The sequence below is a fragment of the Cervus canadensis genome, chromosome 6 (assembly GCF_019320065.1).
Source record: "Cervus canadensis isolate Bull #8, Minnesota chromosome 6, ASM1932006v1, whole genome shotgun sequence".
NCBI lineage: Eukaryota > Metazoa > Chordata > Mammalia > Artiodactyla > Cervidae > Cervus > Cervus canadensis.
The window spans coordinates 11,008,307-11,030,414 of NC_057391.1; the positions used below are offsets into that span (position 1 = coordinate 11,008,307).

General features: G+C 38.9%; 1 protein-coding gene across 2 annotated transcripts; it reads right to left on the bottom strand.

Annotated features, from left to right (window-relative positions):
* Positions 1-558: 558 nt before the first annotated feature.
* On the bottom strand, positions 559-21,374 carry MTFMT (mitochondrial methionyl-tRNA formyltransferase). Of its 2 annotated transcripts, XM_043470786.1 has the most exons (9): positions 21,116-21,372; positions 18,954-19,163; positions 16,782-16,904; positions 15,037-15,139; positions 13,877-13,952; positions 9,401-9,492; positions 2,775-2,853; positions 1,818-1,900; positions 559-1,278 (listed from the first exon to the last, which is right to left on the bottom strand). In XM_043470786.1, the coding sequence occupies exons 1-9, from the start codon at positions 21,334-21,336 to the stop codon at positions 1,090-1,092; spliced, it is 1,176 nt and encodes a 391-aa protein (XP_043326721.1). In that variant the 5' UTR covers positions 21,337-21,372; the 3' UTR covers positions 559-1,089. The 2 variants fall into 2 exon arrangements, with proteins under 2 accessions (XP_043326721.1, XP_043326722.1); XM_043470787.1 differs by lacking the exons at positions 1,818-1,900; positions 2,775-2,853 and having other exon boundaries at positions 21,116-21,374.
* Between the last annotated feature and the right edge of the window lie 734 nt (positions 21,375-22,108).

Below are 22,108 nucleotides of genomic sequence, written 5' to 3' on the forward strand. Positions count from 1 at the left end.
CTAATCGTTAAGACTTTACCTTCCAATGCAGGGAGTGTGGGTTCAATCCCTGATTGGACAGTTAAGATCCCACTTGCCTTGTGGTCAAAAAATCCAAAACATAAGACAGAAGCAATACTGTAACAAATTCAATAAAGACTTTAAAAAATGGTTCACATTTTTTAAAAATTCTTTAAAACATACGATGTTTACACAACCTGGTTTGCCTTGGAGAGTCCTATTGATGTCTGTCATCCAGGGGTAACTAAGTGCTTCCTTTTAGTTATAAACATGTCCTAATTTAGATGACCAATTATCAGATCATGCTATTAATAAGGGTTGCTGAATGGATGAATTAATGATTGCAGAAAAACTTCAACTGATAGAATCTAGGCAGGAAAAGCTGATAATATAAAGGCTTAAAAAAAATTCAACAGCTGGCCACCACACCTCCCTTCCTCCAGAGAAGTGCCTGACTCTCTTGGACACAGAGATGAGTCTGTACAGGCCAGCGGATCAATAACCTTTACTGCACAAACATGTTGAAGAATGTTACTACATTCCTACTTTAAGGAAATCTAGGTGTGAAATGTGAATTTATTATATAGATCAATGTTACAGAGATTATAACATATTATGAATGTTTATGACTTGGTAGGAACTAGATGGTAGATAAATGTAAAGATCTGACTTTACTCCCTGTTAAAAATCCGTATCAGATTGAATACTGCTGAAATGCCAACAAAGTCAAAGGGGACATATGGTTTTAAAAATTTCATAGATGCACTTTTTTAAAAGAAACTCTCTTCAGTATATATATATACCAGTCAGTCATACTCGCTGTCAGGGAAAGATACAGTCTGATGAGTCTGATATAATTAATAAAAATTTAATTTAAAACTTCTCTTTATATTCAAATGGAAAAAGTTGTTTTTAACTCTGTTAGATGGAAAACACAAAGTGGGGTAACTCATCTTTTTGACAATCATCTTCCCTTTCAACAGTGTCAAATTCTTTGAAAGTCAGGGTAATTCCTTGTAAATAAGGCTTTTAACAAATCACAAGTATATAGTAGGTTCTTGTTCATCTTCTTCCTAAGTACTTGGTGCACTATTGCATAGCAACAATTTTTTTTTTCTGCTTCTTCTTCTTTGGTGGAAGTCTGAGAGTCTGAAATCTGCATTGGCTTGGTTGAGCGTGGGAATTTTTCTGGTACCAGGGGTGCAAATATCCATTGTAGAAATCAGTAGCTGTTAGTGTTTTCTTGAGCATCACTGATCGAACACCAATCCAGTCATCCTAAAGGACAAAAGACAAACAGGAAAAATACAGTGCTGGCAAAACTGGTCGTAAATTTTTACTTATAAAACTTTTCTCATGGGAAAAAAAAAAAACCCAACAAATCTTTACTACATCCAGGCTGCAAATGGCACTAAGTAACATAAATGATGAGCTTTCCTGGTGGCTCAGTGGTAAAGAATCCACCTGCCAATGCAGGAGATGCTGTTCAAGCCTTGGGTTGGGAAGATCCCCTGGAGAAGGAAACGGCAACCCATTCCAGTATTCTTGCCTGGGAAATCCCATGGACAGAGGAGCCTGGCAGGCTTTAGTCCATGGGGTTGCAAAACAGTTGGACACGACTTAGCAACTAAACAACAACAACAAAGTTACTCAATCATTTTTCATTGTCTGAGCAACAGTAACACCTTGGTAAAACTTCATCACAACCTGATGGACAGGCAGTTAGTTGAGAGATGACCCAACTAAAAATGACAAATAACACAAACTATAAACTCAGCAAAAGAAGTGTAATAATGTGAAACTAAAGGAAAGTGTACCTTGCAACAAACCAGCAGTGTTTGTGACTGTTTGTGGTATATTACTAATCCTGGAATAACAGCTTGTCCTGTTAATTTTGAATCTAAAGAAAGGGGAGGAGAAAAAGAGGGATATGAGAGACAGAATGAATAATTACGCAACTTCATAGTGCTTCTTAAAAATCAAAGGAAACATTCTGCAAGACAGCACTAATACTGGAGAGCACACATCTGCTGATGCCCTGACTTTGTAATCTAAAACTTACAGGACAGTCATGGTGCTGTGTGTATCTTGAACCCAACGGGAACCTTTCCAAACACATAAGCAGCTACTAGTCCTTTACTCAGTGTCCCAGAGACCAGCCTAAAATGTTGAACCTAGAAGTTTTGACCATTTGGGTGAAATAACTAGCTTGCAGTGGAGAGACATACAAGGAAACTTAGGATCTCAGCTGGGCCCTCTATCCATGACCAAACAAATCCCAGTTCCTAGATCCCTGGGTAACTCTGAGCCCCTCTGCACTACACCAGCTCCCTCTGTGGCTCCCACTCCTTCAGCCTACCAGGATGGTAGGACACCAACGAGCCTCTGAATGGACCAGATCATGAAACGCTCCACCCTTGCCCAAGATTCTCACTGAACTGCCCAGAGATTTTCATTATGATATTCACCAGGGTGAAATTAACCTAATCATTCTGCATTCACTGAACACCTTAAGAGAGGAAATCACAGAGCTTAATACGTGATAGTAACACTGGTATCTACTTCTCAGTTTCTTACAGTGGTTAAAAGAGGAAATACATGTGAATGGACACTGCAAAGAACAACATTATAAATGAATGTACAGTATTACAATTACTGAGCTGAAACTAAAAGAATCCTTATTTTTAGTAAATATGACTCATGGTAAAACAGACACATTTTCAAACGGACTATACTGAAAACATTTTCCATGACAGCTATTCAAAAGTAAGTACCACTGAGGATTGAACTATCAACTTCTACCAAATCCAGAAGTTTAATGGTATTATCCATCCAGAGTGTCTGCAACGGAATCTGCAAATAAAATGAAAGAAGGATAATAAAAAAAATACACTCAATCCCCAACACTTTTCAATTATTATTTTGTGTTAATCTGGCCTGACTTCTCTCCCAATTACAGTGGAACTGGGAACTCAGTCTCTAAATCTTAGGGAACACAACATAACATGACCCTCTGCATCAGCCCTAGGGATTTATAAGATCTTAAAATTAAACACTATTTTTAATCAATGTATATCTTTATTAATACTTCTAGTTAAAAATCATGCTCATTATAAAAATGCAAGCATTACAACAATTATGTTAAAAAATTAGAAAATGAATAATTTTCTTAAGCATCACTGATCGAACACCAATCCAGTCATCATCCTACAGGGCAAAAGACAGTGAAAATGCAGTGCTGGCAAAACTGGTGGTAAATTTTTGCTTACAAAACTTTTATCATGGAAAAACAACAACAACAACAAATCTTCACTAAAATCCAGGCTGCAAATGGCACTAAGTAACATAAATGATGAGCAGTTCAGTCTCATCATTTTTTTCAAGGACTGACTGCAGTTCAGTCCTCTAGTTCACAGATGAGGAAAGTGAGGCCCAGAGGTTACCTCCCATCCCCAGAGGTAACCACCATTAGTAGCCTGATGTGTATGTCCTTGTATTTTTTCTACAAATATAATTATCACAAAAATCTAAAACATAGTGTTTGACAAGGAATTTTTTTTAACTTAAGCATAAACTGTGGACAAATTTTCATCAGTACACACTTATCTATTTCACTCTTTTATCTGTTGGACAATATTCCATTTTATAAAATGTACCATCATTTATGAAACCAATGCCTTTATGACAGACAGTTCATAACATATTACAAAATTACAAAAAAACCTTTAAATGTGATAATAGCCTGGCATATATATCTTTGAGGACTTTTATGTTTCTGGAGAATAGTCTGTTGTTGTTTAATATATTTATTTACTCATTTGGCTGCACTGGGTCTTTAGTTGTAGCATATGAACTCTTAGTTGCGGCATGTGGGAGCTAGTTCCCTGACCACGGTTTGAGCCCAGGGCTCCTGCATTGGGAGCACGGAGTCTTAGCCACTGAACCATCAGCGAAGTCCCAACAGCTGTTTTATTAAGTGGACCACTTGGGTTAAAGAGCATCAACATTTTATTGTTAAACAGTCTTGAAAAGAGAAAAAAGTGACAGTCTATTACTGTTTATTATTAATGAGGCTAAGGAGCAGTGCATATCTACTTGCACTTGCACATTTTATTTCTTAGGCCTGTTTATGCCCTTTGCTCATTAAAAAAAAAAAAAACTGAGTTGTTCATCTCATTAATTCATGAAAGGCTTTTATATTTTTAGGAAATTAGCTCTTTAGTTCTCAGATGTATTATGAATATTTTTCTAGTTTGTTGGCTTTTAATACCGGGTAATTTTTCCATGCATAAGTTTATTTTATTAAGTAGTATTTATTAGCCTTTTCTCTCATGACTTCATTGGTACGTATCATGCTTTAAAAGGCCTATCTACATTTATCAAATATTACAAAATTATTCAACTACGCTTTTTCCCAGTTCTTTGTGGTTTCATTTTGTTCCATTTAGATTTTATTCTGATTTTAAAAGATGAGACTTGAAGGCTCCCTTTCTTTTGGCTAACCAGCCATCCCAACACTATATATTGGATAATCCTCTTCGCCTTTCCCCATGGTGAGAAAAATAAGTTCTTTTGAATTTCTGAAGTAAATAAACTAATTTTCAGACTGCAGTTCAGTCCTCTATTGCACAGATGAGGAAAGTGAGGCCCAGAGAAATGCACCCGTTTCCCCACGTTTAGACACAGCTGGTTAATGGCAGAGCCAAGGACCACAATCCACGTTTTCCCCTTCTCAGCTCAGGGCTTTTCATGGCCACCTCAACAGGACATTTAACTTCCAGAATAAGACAGGCTGTTTCAAAGATGTGAATGGTTAAATCAGAGAATTAAACACACTTGAAGAAAAGTACTCACAACTTTATCTATGTCATATTTTGGTATAATATCCTCTTCTATAATTTGCTGACTGATTCTTCTTTCACCAGCTTCCATAAGTCATGAAATGACTTTCATGTGCGTGACCTTTTCTCTTTCAAAGAACTCTAAAGACTTCTGAAGCACGTTTACCGACTGAAAATCATTTATATTTACAGAGGGCTACAAATAAGATATAGGTACAGAATTAGAATACCCAGTAATTGTTCTTGGGGAGGTAAGGCTCATCTTCACCTTATCATCAGAGCACTGCAGAAAGGAAAGGGATAGTAAGAATACAGCCATTTCTGTGTTCACCATCATCACTGTCAAAATCATATGTTGGCATGGATTTAAATCCACAGTTTATCTCCTTTGATCTTGACAATTGTGGACGTGGTCATTAACCCCATTTTACAGGTAAAATGCAGAAGCTCAGAGAAGTTAAGAATCTTGCTCTTGGTTAATACACAGCAGCTCTAGGAATCAAATTTCACTTTCTGGTTGCAAGATAAGCGTTCCTTCTGTCATAGCACAAGCACTTCTCAGTGGAGAGGAAAGGTGAATTGCAGAAGATAGGGATTATTATGTAGTATTTAACTGTTTCAACTTTTGGGGGACCTGTCAAACTGTTCTCTATAGCAGCTGCCCCATTTTACATTTCCACCAACAATGAATAAGGGTTCCAAATTTCTCCACATCCTCATCAACCCTGATTTTTTTTTAAATTTACAGCAATTCTATTAAGTGTGAAGCAGTATCTCAGTATAGTTTTGATTTGCATTTCCCTAATGACTAATGAAATTGATTACCTCTTCATATGCTTAGTGGCCAATTATATATTTTCTTAGGATAAATGTCTATGTAGATCCTTTGCTGATTTTCTAATCATGTTATTAGATCTTTTCTAATAATCTTAACCTTTTTGCTATAAGAGTTCTTTGTTCTTTATATATACTGGTTACTAGACTCTCATCAGATATATGATTTGCATATATTTTCTTTTATTATATAGGTTGTCTTTTCATTTTCTTCTTAGTGTTCTTTGAAACCCAACAGTTTTAAATTTTGAAATCCAATTTCTCTGTTTTTAGTTTGTTACTTACTATTCAGGCATTATATCTAAGAACCATTGTGTACTTCAAGGTCATGAAATTATACTCATATATCTTCTTCCAAGAGTTTTCATAGTTTTAGCTCTTACATTTAGGTTTCTGATCCATACTGAGTTCATTTTTATATGTGGTGTGAGGTAGGGATCCAAATACATTTCCTTTTTATTGTGAATATCCAGTTATCCAAGCACCAAGTGGTAAAAAGACTATTCTTTTCCCATCAAATTGTCTTGGAATCCTTATCACAAATCAAGTGACCATAAATGTATGGGTTTATTTCTGGACTCTCAATTCTATCCCATTGAGCTTCATGTCTATATTTCTCAGTATCACACACTGTCTTAATTTCTGTAGCTTTGAAGTAAGTTGTAAAATCAGGAACTATTAGTCCTCCAATTTTGTTCTTTTTCAAGATTTTCTGTCTATTCTGGACCTCTTGGGAGTCCATATGAATTTTAGGATAAACTTGTCCATTTTTGCAAAGAAGTCAAGAAGGATTTTTATAGGAAATGTGTTGAGTTTGTAGATCAATTTGGGCAATAGTGCCATCTTAACAATATTAAATCTTCTTATTCAGAAACACAAAGGTCTTTCCATTTACTTAGGAATTCTTTGCTGTTTATTAGCTCTATTTGTTTTGGAGGGGGGAGTCTATAATTTTCTATATATAATATGATAGACATAGTTTTACATTGTTCGTTTTTTTTTCTTGTCTAATTACTCTGGCTATAACCTCCAGTACAATATTGAATACAAGTGGTGAGTTGTTGTAAGGCAGAAACCAACACAACACTGCAAAGCGATTATCCTCCAATTAAAAATAAAAATTAAAACAAAAAGAAGCAGTGAGAGTGGAGATCTTTGTCTTGTTCCTGATCTTAGAGGGAACACTTTCAATCTTCTGCCATTAAATATGTTAGCTTTGGATTTTTTTATTTATTTTTTTGGTAGATATTCTTTACCAGTTTGAGGAAGTTCCTGTCTATTCTTAGCCTGTTGAATATTTTTATCATGAAAAGATATTGGAGTTTTCAAATGCCTTTTTTATATCTACTCAGACAGTTACGTGGTTTTTGTCCTTTATTCTATTAATATGGTGTATTACGTTGATTTTTCTATGCTGAACCAACCTTGTATTCCTGGGCTACATCACATGTGACCATGGTGTATAATCCTTTTCTACATGTTGTTTGACTCAGTTTGTTAATTCTATTAAGGATTTTTGCCTCTATGTTAATAAGGGCTATTGATCTGTAGTTTTCTTTTTTGTGAATTTTTATCTGATTTAGCTTACTTGAGTTTTCTATTAGCTGCTCCCTCTGCCTGGAATGCTCTTTTCCTGATCTGGGCATGACTTTCTCCTTATTGTCTTTCAGACCTCAGCTTAAATGTCAGTTCAGAGTGGCCTTCCCCAAACAGATATCCAATCTGAAATAGCCACCAGTGAATCTTTTTTTTTTTTTTTTTTAATTAGTTGGAGGCGAATTACTTCACAACATTTCAGTGGGTTTTGTCATACATTGATATGAATCAGCCATAGAGTTACACGCATTCCCCATCCCGATCCCCCCTCCCACCTCCCTCTCCACCCGATTCCTCTGGGTCTTCCCAGTACACCAGGCCCGAGCCACCAGTGAATCTATCACATTATCTTCCTTTAATTTTTACTGACGAGCTTATGACACTATCTGATATTTTCCTTATTATTTGCTTATTTGTTTTTGCTTTCCCACATCACCTCCAACACCTAGAACAATGCCTGGCACATAATAGGATTTCAATAAATTATTTTTTTTAATGAATAATAGTTGGTATCAGATACTGTACTAGATGCTTTATATACAACATGTCATCCTAATTTTCAAATGAACTAACTAAAGCTCAGAAGTAAAACAACTTTCTCAAGTCTACAAAGCTAGGAAGTAGCAGAGAGAAGCTGGAATCCAGCTCTGTCTGGTTCTAAAGTCAATGTTCCTTTCCATATGCCATTCCGTTACAGCGGGAAAAGTACAGGATTTGAAGTCAGACAGATCTGGTTCAAAACCTGACTCTCACTAATGATGTGACCATCAGGAACATTCAATAGCCACTCACTGAGCATCTACTTTAAGCCTCAATTTGTCAACTTAAAATGGGATAATACCCATAACATAAGGTTGTAATCCTCACTGAAGAACTGGGCATGTTACAGATATTCAAAGGCAGTTCTCCATTTTAACCAACAAAGGTACTCCATTAGAAACCCCCAAACTTGGGACTTCCCTGGTGGTCCAGTGATTGAGAATCTGCTTGTCAATGCAGGGGACACAGGTTCAATCCCTGGTCCAGGAAGATTCCACGTGCTGCAGGGCAACTAGGCCCATGCACCATAACTATTGAGCCCACTCTCCAGAGCCTAGGACCTGGAACTACTGAGCCTGAGTGTAGCAACTCCTGAAGCCCACGTGCCCTAGAGCCTGAGCTATGAACAAGAGAAGCCACCACAGTGAGAAGCCTCAACTAGAGAGGAGACCTTGTTCGCCTCAAGTAGAGAAAGCCCACGCACAGCAACAGAGACTCAGTGAAGCCAGAAAATAAACTAAAAAATAAAAAAGTTTAAAAAGATTCTATATAACAAATATTTAAAAAATGAATGTCGGATGTACAAAAGAATTAAAATAGGGACTCAAACAGATATTTGTACATCCACATTCATACCTGCATTATTCACATTAGCTAAGAGGTGGAAACAACTCAAATGGCTATCAAGAGACGAATGGATAAACAAACTGTGCTACATATATATACAATGCAATGTTATTCAGCCCTAAAAAAGAATGACATTTTGATACATGGTACAACATGAATGAAACTTGAAAACATTATGCTAAATAAGATAAGCCAGGCACAAAACGACAAATATTGTATGATTCCATTTATATGAGGTGCCTATGATAGGCATAATCACAAACAGAAAGTAGAATAGTGATTACCAGGGATGTTGGGGTGGGTGAAATGGGGAGTTGTTACTTAATGGTTATACAGTTTCAGTTTGAGATTAAGAAAAAGTTCATTTAGAAATTAATTTCGGGGACCTGGTAGTCCAGTGATTAAGAATCTGCCTGCCAATGCAGGGGACACAGGTTCAATCCCCGGTCCAGGAAGATCCCACATGCTGAGGAGCAGCTGAGCCTGCAAGCCGCAATTACCAAGCTCACATGCTTCAACTACTGAGGCCCGTGCATCTAGAGCCCATGCTCTACAACAAGAGAAGCCACTGCAATGAGAAGCCCACGCAGTCAAAAATAAAATAATTAATTAAATGAAAAATGAATTTCAGGACCCTTAGGTTTTGTTTATGAGATTTATTCCTAAATACTTCAAAAGTAAATAACACACACACACTCATACACACACAGTTAGGTAAAACTGCAATTTGACTTCCAACTTACTATATTTCCAACGGCACGATAAAGTCTGAATATCTGCTCTGAAGTTTGTTCCTCCCATTTTATACAGCTGGTAGCAGCAGAAATCTTAGGGGCTGTAAGAGAAAGCCAATGGCAAGAATCAATATCAGGTCAATGACCATAAATTGGTAATTACTGATACAGAATGACAGAGAGAATGATCTGAATGATAGAAAATTCATCATATTATTTTCTCAACTTCTGTATGTTTTAAATTTTCCACAATGTAAAATAAAATATATATATTTACACATACATAATAAATAAAAGTACTAGAAGAAAACATTCCCTGGGTTGGGAAGATTCCCTGGAGGAAGGCAAGGCAACCCACTCCAGTATTCTTATCTGGAGAATCCCCATGGACAGATGAACTTAGGGGGCTACAGTCCATGGGGTCGCAAAGAGTCAGACACAACTGAGTGACTAAGCACAGAAGAAAGCGTGGGTAAATTTCTTTATAACCTAGGAAGAGAAAAAGTTCTTTTATGATTCAAAGTCCAGAAGCAAATAAAGAATGATAAATGTGACTACATAAAAAACTTTTGTAAGACAAAAAGAAATGCCACAAATAAAGCCAGGAGACAAATGACAAACAAGGTATTTGCAATTTATACCACAGTATTTTATATCTACTTATATATATTGCATGAGAGATATATCTATATAATAAATATAAGTATTTACATATAAGTATTATGTATGTGTGTGTGTTATTTATATTTATATTTAGGAGCAATTTGTATCTATTATATAGATTTATTTATAACTATTACACAAAGTACTCCTAAAAACTGAAACAAAAGAAACCAAAAACTGAGTAGAAAAATGGGCAAAAGATATAATAGACTCTTCTCAGAAAAAAAAAATGCAAATAGTCCTTAAACATGAAAAGTTCTACAATCTTACTCAAGGAGTAATGTGAATTAAAACTACTCCAAGACACAATTTCTTATCTCTTAGATTAGGAGGTAATATATGCATAAAGATATTCATAGTAGCACTATTGGAAATAGCAAAAGATTAGAAATAACCCAAATGTCACCAATAAGGGGGTCTATTGATTAAACTATGATTTTTCCATACAAATGAGAACTATACTACCATAAAAAAGAACATGAAAATTTCTTCTTATTGATAGATGATCACCAGCATACACTGTAAAGTGAAAAAAAAAAAAAGGATGCGGAAGAGTGTATATTTTAAGCCACCCTTTGTGGAATAAAAAAGAAAAAAATCAGTTTTAAAGTATGTGTTTTTGCTATTTTTATAAAGGAAACAACTAAAAGGCTAAATCAGAAACTAATAGTTCTAGAGGGAGAGAAACAGGATCCAAGGAGATAGGAGTGGGATGGAAGTGAGACTTCTCTGTGTAACCTTTCCAAATGCTTTTAACTCTGAATCATGTAAATGTTTCAAATATTCAAAACTAAGATTTAGTTGTAAAGAGGAAAAAGGCAATCCTGAAAATTAAAACCAAACTGAAACAAAGAAACAACTATATAATCTAATATCAAACTAGATAACAAAGCCACATGGAAAAAATAATTATCTCCGGTAAATTTTGAACATAGTACTCTGACCATATACTTCAGAATGATATATTTTAAGGACCCAAAAAAAAAAAAAAAAAACAGTAGATCTTAACTCTTACTTAGTACTTAAATTTTTCACAGTAATATTGGTGTTGCAATTTTGAAATTATTTTATGCACAGCAAATAAAAAATGGTACAGAATTGATTTTTAAAAGGTTTTTTGTGTAAGAGAAAATACAAGAAAAATCCTGTACTTTAAAATTTGAATTAGAAACAGTATCAACTCAAATATTTAAAATAATATATAACACCTAGCCTTTTCTGACACCTCATTTTGGAACACATCATGGTATCAGATGGTTTCTAACTACTACTCCCCAGCTAAAATGAACAAGGGAGAGATGGCTGATTCCAACATGGGGCACAGAATTGATAAGGTGAGCCTGGGACATCTTGTGAAAAAACAAGGAAGCACTCAAAAACTATTTTGGAGGTGGAGGGTAGCAAAAGGATGCAGGCGCCAACTTTAAGAAGCCACCACTGGCCAAATTTGGGACAGCTTGAGCAGCACAAAGCATTAGGAATGTGATTAACTATAAATACAGAGTGAAGTAAGCCAGAAAGAAAAACACCAATACAGTATACTAACACATACATATGGAATTTAGAAAGATGGTGACGATGACCCTATATGCGAGACAGCAGAAGAGACACAGATGTATAGAACAGTCTTTTGGACTCTGTGGGAGAAGGCGAGGGTGGGAAGATCTGAGAGAATAGCACTGAAACATGTATATTATCATATATGAAACAGATCGCCAGTCCAGGTTCGATGCATGAGACAGGGCGCTCAGGGCTGGTGCACTGGGATGACCCTGAGGGATGGGATGGGGAGGGAGGTTCAGGATGGGGGACACACGTGCACCCATGGCTGATTCATGTCAGTATATGGCAAAACCACTACAATAATGTAATTAGCCTCCAACTAAAATAAATTTAAAAAAAAAAACACAATAAATAAAAACCCACAAGTCAAATGATACAAAAATTCACTTGCCATCATAACTGAAAGTGATTATGATGCCAACTCCCTATTTTAAAAATTGATAATTACAGAAAGAATTAAGAAATTATCCTGCCCTTTTGGGATGAATTAAAATTCACCCCCAATTAATGAGGAAAAGCTCTTCTTTACAGAACAATGCCAACCATTAAATATAAAAGGAATTGGAAAATAACAATTTTGATTTTCATTTAAATAATTCATCGAAGGAAGGAGCATCAATCCCTGCTAAAATTGTGAAAGGTTGTTGCTGTTTAGTTGCTCATTCACATTCAACTTGTTGCAACCACATGTACTGTAGCCTGCCAGGCTCTTCTGCCCATGGAATTTTCCAGGCAAGAATACAGGAGTGGTTTACCATTTTCTCTTCCAGGGGATCTTCCTGACCCAGGGATCAAACCCGTGTCTCTGCGTCTCCTGCATTGTAGGCAGATTCTTTACTGCTCAGCCTCTAGGAAATCAGCTATCTGCACAGTTATCAAAGTATTACCCCACAGATTAACTGTCATTTGCAAAGGAAGAAACATGGCTTTACAGTAGAAAGACCTGGTGGTCACCACCTCAACCAAGTGATCAAACTTAGCCTCACTAGCTTTGATGCAACCTAGTATTATGGCTTACTCATGTGACACGCTAAAACTGCAGCAACAGAGGTAGAGACTTCCCCACGTGCATGTATGTGCTCAGTCATGCTCAATTCCAGAGACTTCCCCAAGTATATCCTTCAAACAGTTTTAAATTTTGAGTCATGAAAATGTCTCACATATTCAAGAAATAAAATTAAATCTAAGTTAAAAAGCAACACAAGGTTAAAAACAACGTGAAACAAGGATCATTGGAACACAGTTATCATCTATGAAATTCTCTTTCCACAACTTTAAGCCTGAATCTAATCAAGTCTTGAGAACTTCTGATTTACAGGAACTTTAAGGGCTAGAAAAACTAAACACTGAACTAAACATTGAAAGGAAACAGACAATTGGCCTGGTCTCAGGACATTTTTTAACAATTGTCGTTAAAAAGTTAACGAAAAAAGCAGTGGAGGAATTACTCTAATGAAACTAAAGAGACATACAACTCACCGTAACTCACCGTAACTGGATCCTAGTCTGAAAAAATATACAGCTATAAAATATGTTTTTAGACGGGAAAATTTAAATATGGACTGGCTATGTTCACTTTTCCTAGGAGATGCATGTTAAAATATTGAGGGATGGAAAGTTATAATGCATACTTCCAAATGATATCTGCTAAGTTGCTTCAGTCGTGTCCAACTCTTTGTGACCCTATGGACCATGGCCCACCAGCCTCCTCTGTCCATGGGGCTCTTCAGGCAAGAATACTGGAGTAGGTTGCCACGCCCTCCTCCAGGGGATCTTCCCAGCCCAGGGATCGAACCCGCGTTTCTTTACTTCTCCTACTTTGGCAGGCAGCTTCTTTACCACCATTGCCACCTGGGAAGACCCCAAGTGGTACAGCAGAAACTAAAATATATATACTACATAAACACACATATATATAAAGAAAATATGACGAGGGACAGAGACTTTACAAAGTGAACAAACGTTAGTAATTGTTGATTCTGGGTAAACAGGTATTCACTGTCTTTCAATTTACCTTTGTGTTTGGTACTTTTCAATAAGAAGAACAGAAAAAATTGTTTTAATCTTTCATAGGGCTACACGTGCAGAGGGAGAAAGATCCCTTACCGATCATTCTCTGGAAACAGGCCTGCAAGTGGACACTCGACCTTTAGCCAAATTAAGGGAAATGTACAAGTGAGGAAGTCAGAGGATTCAGATGCCAATCACGACAAACAAAACCTCAGGAAAGCTATGAGAGTCTGGGCCGTCTGCTCTTACCATGTGTCACCCCCTCGGCTGGCTGCTGTCTTCCGTTGTTCAAACTTTCAGGCAAATTTTTCAAAACTGAAATAAGCTTTAAAAAAAAAAAAAAGGAGGAGAGAAATATATTCTAGATGAAAAGAACAAAAACAGAAATACATTACAACTCAGTACCATGAAATTGGGGTCAGGCAACAAATTGGCTTAAGCTGTGAAGAGCCATCTACTGGGTGGAGTTTCAGTGGAGCTGTTGCTTCTCTGCAGACTACAGGTCACTGATCCTTTCTGAGAATGCTGAGCCCTGACTGGCCGTTAGAACAGCCTGAGCTCAGCTAACCACACTCTCACTCTGCATGAAGGAAAGCTGTGGAGACCTAAAGAGAGTGTACTCTGGAGTCACATAGTTCTGGATTCAAATTCCAGTTCCACTGCCTACTAGCTATGTCTCTGTGGAAAAGTTATTTTACTTGTCTGTGACCTTCAAGGTCATCATCTGTAAAACAGTTTAAAAAGGTCTGTTGGAAAGGTTAAAAAAAAACAAAGGATATAAGAGCATCTACAATAGTATCTCATACAGTCCTTGGCACACAAGCCAGTGCTCATAAATGACAGACACTATTTTAACAGCATTTCCGAGGTGAGTGCCTAGAATGGAAAGCACCATCTCTAAACCTGGGGAGAACGTTTTCCTCCACAGAAAGTTTAGTTCAGATGAAAACCACTAATCGGGTCTTTAAGCATTTACTCAGATTGAATGAAAAAGCCACGGAGTTCATTTACAGCAAGGGGTCAGCGGAATTCCAAAGTACATAGATGCAGACTACTGGAACACAGGGACAAAAGTGGGAGGAAAACTGTGACTGACTTAGGAAATGCTCCTGGTCCGGTTTGACAGGGATGAATGGTACGTCCCTGAGACTAAGAAGAGTGAAACTGGGAAGAATCGTCTAAAAGCCTCTCCATGGAATGCGGTAGATCATATAAAATCACGTATTTCATTCAAAAGCCTTGAATAAGTACCTCCTCTGTGTAAATTCTCAAAGGCTTCCAAGCTGATTTTTAGGAAGCCAGGGATAGAAATCATTTTTCAAAAATAAGTTTAAAATTATATATCATAAACGTGTTCTTTTCATCATAACCACTTAGGAAACAAGCAGGGGGATACTGGAAAAGTGTACCATGTTGGCACCCAGTCTTGACAGCACGGCTTCCAATTCCTTTGAGGTGCTCTTGGGTGGCACAGGAACCGTTTCCTGTTTGAGGATTGGGCCTACATCAAACCTACCAAGAAAATCAAAAGCAAATAGTAACATGATCACTGACTATTTCTTAAGATCCATATGTTTGTCTACACGGATGTTTACATACCACAAGGATGGTTTTTGTTTGTTTTTTAGGCCACATGTATGACTTGTGGGATCTTACTGCCCTGATCAGGGACTGAACCTGGGCCCCCTGTGGTGGAAGCGTGGAACCCTAACCACTGGACTGCCAGGGACGTCCCCAACAAGGGTAGTTCAACCATGGCCATGAATGTGACTGGCAGCCATCGGCAAGGGAGAAATGTCAGTCTGAAAGAAAGGTGAGCAACATTAGCATGTTACTAATATCACTTGCGTTTATTAACTAGAGAATTTAAGCCCATTAACTTTCCACCATTTTCTGCGTTCTCACCTGGTTTACTCTTAACTACCATTTTCTGGTCATATAGGGCATATATGGAGTCAGTATTTGAGCTTAACAAAATTAAACTCTAACATAGTCATTTTACTAAGCTATTAAAAACCGTAAAATTAAAAAAATAAAGAAAGAAGGGAGAGCAAATCTGGCCTATATTTAGATTTTAAGTTTATTTTTTTCCCAAAGGAAAAAAGTATAAAATTGAACATCAGGGATTTAATTGCAACCACAAATAATTCTACCATTAGTAATAAATAGTATGAGAAAGTCTCTATTTATATAATGAAAACACAAAGCAAAGAATTTATTTTCCAAGGAAGTACAATTAAGGAATTTATAATCATTCAATATTTCCTTTCTCAAAGGACAAGAGTTTTGCCTGAATTATAATCAATAGCGATTACAAGTAGGTTCAAGTGTATTTGCATTGCCACAAGTCTTGAATGTTATATCAAGCTCTGCAAATATTGGCTATCAACTTCTATTAGAAATATATTTTGTTTTAAATATGTAATTTTGTGATCTGTTAACTCTATTTTTTACCTACAAGCTTTAGTAAAATGCTTACTATGAAAAGCTACAAACATTCCAAAAACAGAGTGAACAGTCTAAGGAATCCCCATACACACACCATTCAAATTTGAGAACTACCAAAGTTTCACCAATCTTGTTTCATCTGACCCTCCCCTCTTTTTTTATTTTTTGAAGTTAAAGCAAATCCCAGATATTGAGTTATTCTTGTGAACTTGTTATTTTTCTTTTCTCTGGAGACATTAGGTGATAACACGCAGAGTATTAAGATACTCTCCTGATACAATTTAAAATAACTGTCTTTTAGATTGTAGGTATGATTTAAGAAATTAAATATTAAAGACAATTATATAACACATTGGTATACAATGTATTACTTCAGGTTCAAAAAAAATTTTGACCCTAGAAACCAAGGCCAGCAGAAAACCAAGATGACAACTAATATGCAAAAATCCATCTCTCACTTATAAATGTCATTTACAGAAATCCAGCTGTTAATAACATTATTTCATTAACAAGTATAAAGAGACACTGTGTAAATTCTAAAACACATGTTTTACGTTAGAAACCAGGAAGAAATAGAAGAAAAAAGCACCCTGGAGTTAAGAAATGAGTGATTAGCACCCACTTATCCACCTCCCCTTTCCCTCAGGCAGACTGACATCAACAGTCAAAAATCACAAAAGTCTCTAGACAGGAAAATACGCTCTACCTTTTAGGTTTAATCTGCATAATCGTCACTCCAGCAACTGTGTCTCCCTGGAGGATGGTGTGGATTATAGGGGCTGGACCACGCCACCTCGGAAGGCAACTGGGATGGACATTCAAGATGCCGCTGAATTAGAAAAGACAGAAATTAGTATGAAAGTGGGCTTTTCCACCATTTAGTTTCCTGCTGCATATATGTGAGCTAAATCGCTTCAGTGTGTCCGACTCCATGAGACCCCATGGACTGCAGCCCACCAGGTTCCTCTGTCCATGGGATTCTCCTCGTAAGAATACTGGAGTGGGTTGCCATGCCCTCCTCCAGGGAATCTTCCCAACCCAGGGATCAAACCTGCGGCTCCTGCGTTGCTGGCGAATTCTTTACCGCTGGGCCACCGGGGAAGCCCCTTAGTTTACTGCTACCTAAACTAATATGCTATTTTTCATCATGAAACTTTGCCAGAAACTTTGAAAAACAGTTAAATCTAGTCTCAAACCAACTAAAGCAGGAGTCAGAGGCTAAGTACACTCTCTTGCCATAAGAGACCCATGAAACTCAATAACAGAGCAAGAACAACTATTCATTGTTCCAAAGATGTTCCACAACAGCTTGTGATATCTGGGAGTTTTTAAATAAAAACACAAAATGTGTTTTTTTACTATATGAGAAGAACCACTCAAACCCAGTCGTGCATCTCATGGACAATGTAAAATTATACTTTTTAGTCAAATTACATAATTGCCCTCACTCTACTAAATTTGCATTTAGAGTTCCTAAAACAAGCTTCTTAGATCCCCATTGAATGATTTATTCACCATTGGTGTGTCTCCCAATATGCTTTTCACCCATAAATAAGCAATTTTAATAATTTACTAATCTGCCATTAGTTTAATGATGTTTCCATCAGCATGAGTATGCACTTGAGAGTACGTGTGTATGTGTATACACATAAAGTGAAAGTGAACGTCACTCAGTTGTGTCAGCCTCTTTGTGGCCACATGGAATAGTCCATGGAATTCTCCAAGTCAGAACACTAGAGTGGATAGCCATTCCGTTCTCCAGGGGATCTTCCCAACCCAGGGATCGAACCCAGGTCTCCTGCATTGCAGGCAGACTCTTGACCAACTGAGCCACCAGGGAAGCCCCTATATATACAAGACTCCTATATTCTAAACTCCACTGTTCAGCCCAGTCTCATTCATCCAACAAATATTTACCAAGTATAATTCATGTCCTGGCACTAAGTGCTGGGGGTATAAGCAACAGTGAATCAAAGGATTGAAGGGGAGAGGAGAAGGGGACGACAGAGGATGAGATGGTTGGATGGCATCACCAACTCAATGGACATGAGTCTGAGCAAACTCTGGGAGTTGGTGATGGACAGGGAAGCCTGGTGTGCTGTAGTCCATGGGGTCGCAAAGAGTTGGACATGACTGAGCGACTGAACTGATCAAATTACTGTGCAATGTATCTTAAAAATATGGGAACAGAGAGGATTTCAGTGGTGTTTGGAGCCAGTGCTTACTGATTCATGAAACCAATCATAGCATCTCCTCCAGTGTTGGCTGAATAACGGATCTCCAAGGATGTTTATGTTCTAATCCCCAGAACCTGTGAATTTGTTATCTTACACATTTTGTATATACAGTTAAGGTAAAAGACCCTGAAATAGATTATCCTGGATTATCCAGTGGGTCCAATCTAATCACATGAATTCTTAAAAGCAGGGAACCTTCCCTAGCTGAAGGTCAGAAAGTGATAATGGAACGGAGAGATGTGAAATGAAAAAGCCTTGATCCTCCATCGCTGGCTTTGAAGATAAAGGAAGGGCACCACGGGCCAAAGAAAGTTGGTGGCCTCTAGAAGCTGGAAAGGGCAAAGAAGTGGATTCTCCCCTAGAGATTCCAGAAAAGAATGAAGCCCTGCTAACACTCTGATTTTAACCTCATGAGCCATAGGTAGACTCCCAACCTACAGAACGATACGGCAATAAACTTGTGTCGTTCTGAGCCACAAAACAGAACAATTCAGGCCACTAATGAAATCTTTTACTTTATCAGAAAATACTGAAGCAAGACGAATTAGAGTTCAAGTCACACGGTACTGCGCTTTAGATACCAGGTCCAATATATAAAGACCAAGGTCTGTGCGCTGTATTTCCTTGCAAATAAAACTTACTAGGGAAATTTAAGAATAAGAGCCTCACTCAAAAGTCGGCCAAATGATGCTACCACGCCAACATCATATTCTCCAGATCCCACATCTGGCCACTCATACACTGGAAGCTGAGACTGGACAGCATATTGCTTCACGGGCAGTCCTTTCGGTGATGGGGAGGGCACTGTGACCACCTCCAACTTCTCAATTAACTCTTCCTCTTTGTTTTCCCTAAGGTGGAAAGATTAGAAGAAAATATGACAGGGTTAAGATAATGACGGAATGTTAAACTACTTAATACATTTCTAAGGCATTTTTCTGATTAATTCGCAAAGTATTTAAGGGTAAATGTTAAAACTAGTGCAACTGAGAGACTAAAGTTAGATTTATTTATTTAATTTTAATTGTTTAAATTCAAAGAGCCACAAATGGCTACTCTTCGAACTGTTACAGTTCTAGAAATTTCCTGTGCACGCTGAAATATATACAGTAGACATTTCACACAACTGGATTACATATACCTTCCTGCATTTTGTTTTTTTAACACTGTATGATATGTGAGTCTTTAAAAAAAAAAAAGGTTAAACATACATTTGCTTATATATGCATCAAACATTTCTAGAATAAGAAATTGAAGAGAAGAATTGGGAACTGGGAGAACGAGAAGGAAGGAACTGACTTTTCATTGTATGTCTTCTAAATTTTTTGAATTTTCTTTTTTTACTATAACCACATGTTATTCAAACTAGATATTTTTAAAATATACATGTATGTATATATATTTCTATGTACACACACACACACACACACCCCCCCCCCATGGGCATCATTCCATGACACCTTATGTAGCACTATCTCAATTTTTTACCTGCTGCATAGTATTCCAGCACCAGGGGCTGTTCATTTACTTAGCAGGTACTGCATCAAATGTTAAGGAGTTATGAGAAAAGGAGACAGGAGGGCCCAAAACAGAAAGTGCAGGAGTACTGGAGCTGCCAAGCGAAGCACCAGCAGAAGCACCAGGATACATGCAGAGAGAGACAGAGGGAAAGCAGCATGCAGAGAGTGCATTACAAACAGTGTACAAAGGGAACACGTGTGAAGGGAGCGTTTCAGGGTGTGTTACAGCGCGCAGTGGGTGAGCCGGGGAATACAAGGGGATTCGTGAAGGAGTCAACATGAGGGTCTGCTGGGAAGTACTTGCAGGGAACACGTGATGGAGGGAGATGACAGAACTGAGTCGGGTGCATCGGGAAAACAAGGAATGGGGAAACAAAAAATGCAGACTAGGGAAAAGGAGGCAGAGCAGTGTATATGGGGATAGCCACCATACCATGGACTTTCCGGACAGGCTAGATCTCAAATAATTCTCCCCACTAGGAATCACAATTTGTTGAATTTTAGAAATACTAAATGAAGGGAAATTTCCTGGTGGTCCAGTGGTTGGGACTCCATGCTTCCACTTATGGAAGCTCGGGCTTGATTCCTGGCCAGGGAACTAAGATCTCCCTGCGGAATAAATATTAAAGGTATACCTAAGAGTTCTGATTTATAAATTTATTCATTGGAAAAGCAGTTCGCTTTTGGGCTGTGTCTTCATTTCAGTCCCAGAAAACTGGATCCGGTTGTATACAGGGAGGAGATAGGTAGTGAAAATGTAAGGCAAGCGTGTGCAGAGAGATGCCTGTGTCTAGTAAGAAGCCCAGAGGATTAGAGGGTACAAAACATTCTGAGTAGGAGGCAGTAGGAGCGAGTGGAAGGGGGCGGTCTTTGAAGTCAGACCCCATCTTAGTCCCAACCTGCTCAGCTGATGACCTTGGGCAATCTCTTAACCTCTCTGGGTCACGGTTTCCATGCAAAGCGGGCAGGGAGGTGGTGGGACAAGACAGAGGTGATGCAGGTAAAGCAGGCAGCAAGGTCTCAACACCATGGGGTGCCCTGTAGAGCTCAGAGCGCGTTAAGAGTCGGGGGAGTGTAGACAGGCCGGGCGGGACCAGCCGGGCACCCAAGGACTGACCGAGGGGGCGGCGCACCTTCCGGGCGCCCGAGGCGCCGAGATCTGGGCCCACGCTCCTCCCGCTCACTGCTTTTCCCGACGAGAAGCCCAAATCCTCGAGGCCGGCCGCAGAGTTTCCAGAACCGCGCCCTCAACACCCGGGCCTCCCAATCCCCGGGCCCGGTACCTGGCGGCGTGCAGCGCCCGCAGCGTTTCGCGGGCGAAGTGATCAGTGCCGAAAAAGAGCACCCTCCAAGGCGCCTTCTCGCGGACGCGAGCGCCCTGGCCGTCCTCCCAGCCAGGGGCCGCGCTCAGCCTGGCCAGCGCTCGCCAGCGTGAGTTCGGCCTCCGGCCCGCGCCGCCCCCGACTGGCAGGGGTCCGCAGCAGCACCGCACCAGCACCCTCATCGCTTCCGCCGGCGGCCTACCCGGCGCAGGCGCGTAGGGGCGCGCAGGCCGGAGGGGCGGGGCCGGGGAGGAAGCTCGTCCGGCGAGGCCTTTCCGCGACTGGGGCGTGGCTTGCCTGATTGGAGGCGTGGCCCATCTGTGTTGGAGCTGGAAAGGGAATTTGCGGGTTCAAAAGTGCGCGTGACTTTTGTTGCATTTGTTTGCACGATTTAGCCAATCTCCCTAAACGACTCTTTTTAGAAACAAATCATATATGTTTTCAGATGACGAAATCTCTATTTCTGTACCATTTTCTCAGCCGTTATAGTTAATATTTACTAGATCCCCTTTGTTTAGTTAATCTGCATATCACCCACACCAAGTAGATATTATTACAGCCATTTTACTGAAGAGGATCTGAGACTCCGCGAAGTTAGGGTAGTTACCTATGTAAGGTCCTCACAGCTAGCCCCACGTGGCTCCAAAGTCCGTTATCCTAACTTCCACAGCAACCCCAAGTACCAGGGAAGGCAGTGTCCCCAATTCTTGCTTGTAATCACCCCAGTGACTCAAAGGCCCACTTTTCCCCATACCTTGTGGGTACCTTTCCACCCCGAGGGATAACACAAAAGAGATTCTCAGGGACTATGGGCAGGGGAAGCTGTCCTCAGAAGAATCTAAAAGCTTTTAGTGCTTAGATTCTGTATTTCTGAGGTCCTTGAGTGGCCTATGCAACCTGACCGTAGAGTGGAGACCAGATTCCTTCCTAGACTTACTGTCACCGCCTTTCCCC

Bases quoted from the DNA above. Each gene is read 5' to 3' on its own strand.
- MTFMT (XM_043470786.1), bottom strand. From the start codon at position 21,336: ATGAGGGTGCTGGTGCGGTGCTGCTGCGGACCCCTGCCAGTCGGGGGC. The intron at 9,493-13,876 runs GTAAGAGCAGAC...TTTCTCTTACAG, and splicing joins AGCCGAGGGGGTGACACATG to CCCCTAAGATTTCTGCTGCT. The intron at 2,854-9,400 runs GTAAGTTGGAAG...TTTTATTTGCAG, and splicing joins ATCGTGCCGTTGGAAATATA to ATTCCGTTGCAGACACTCTG.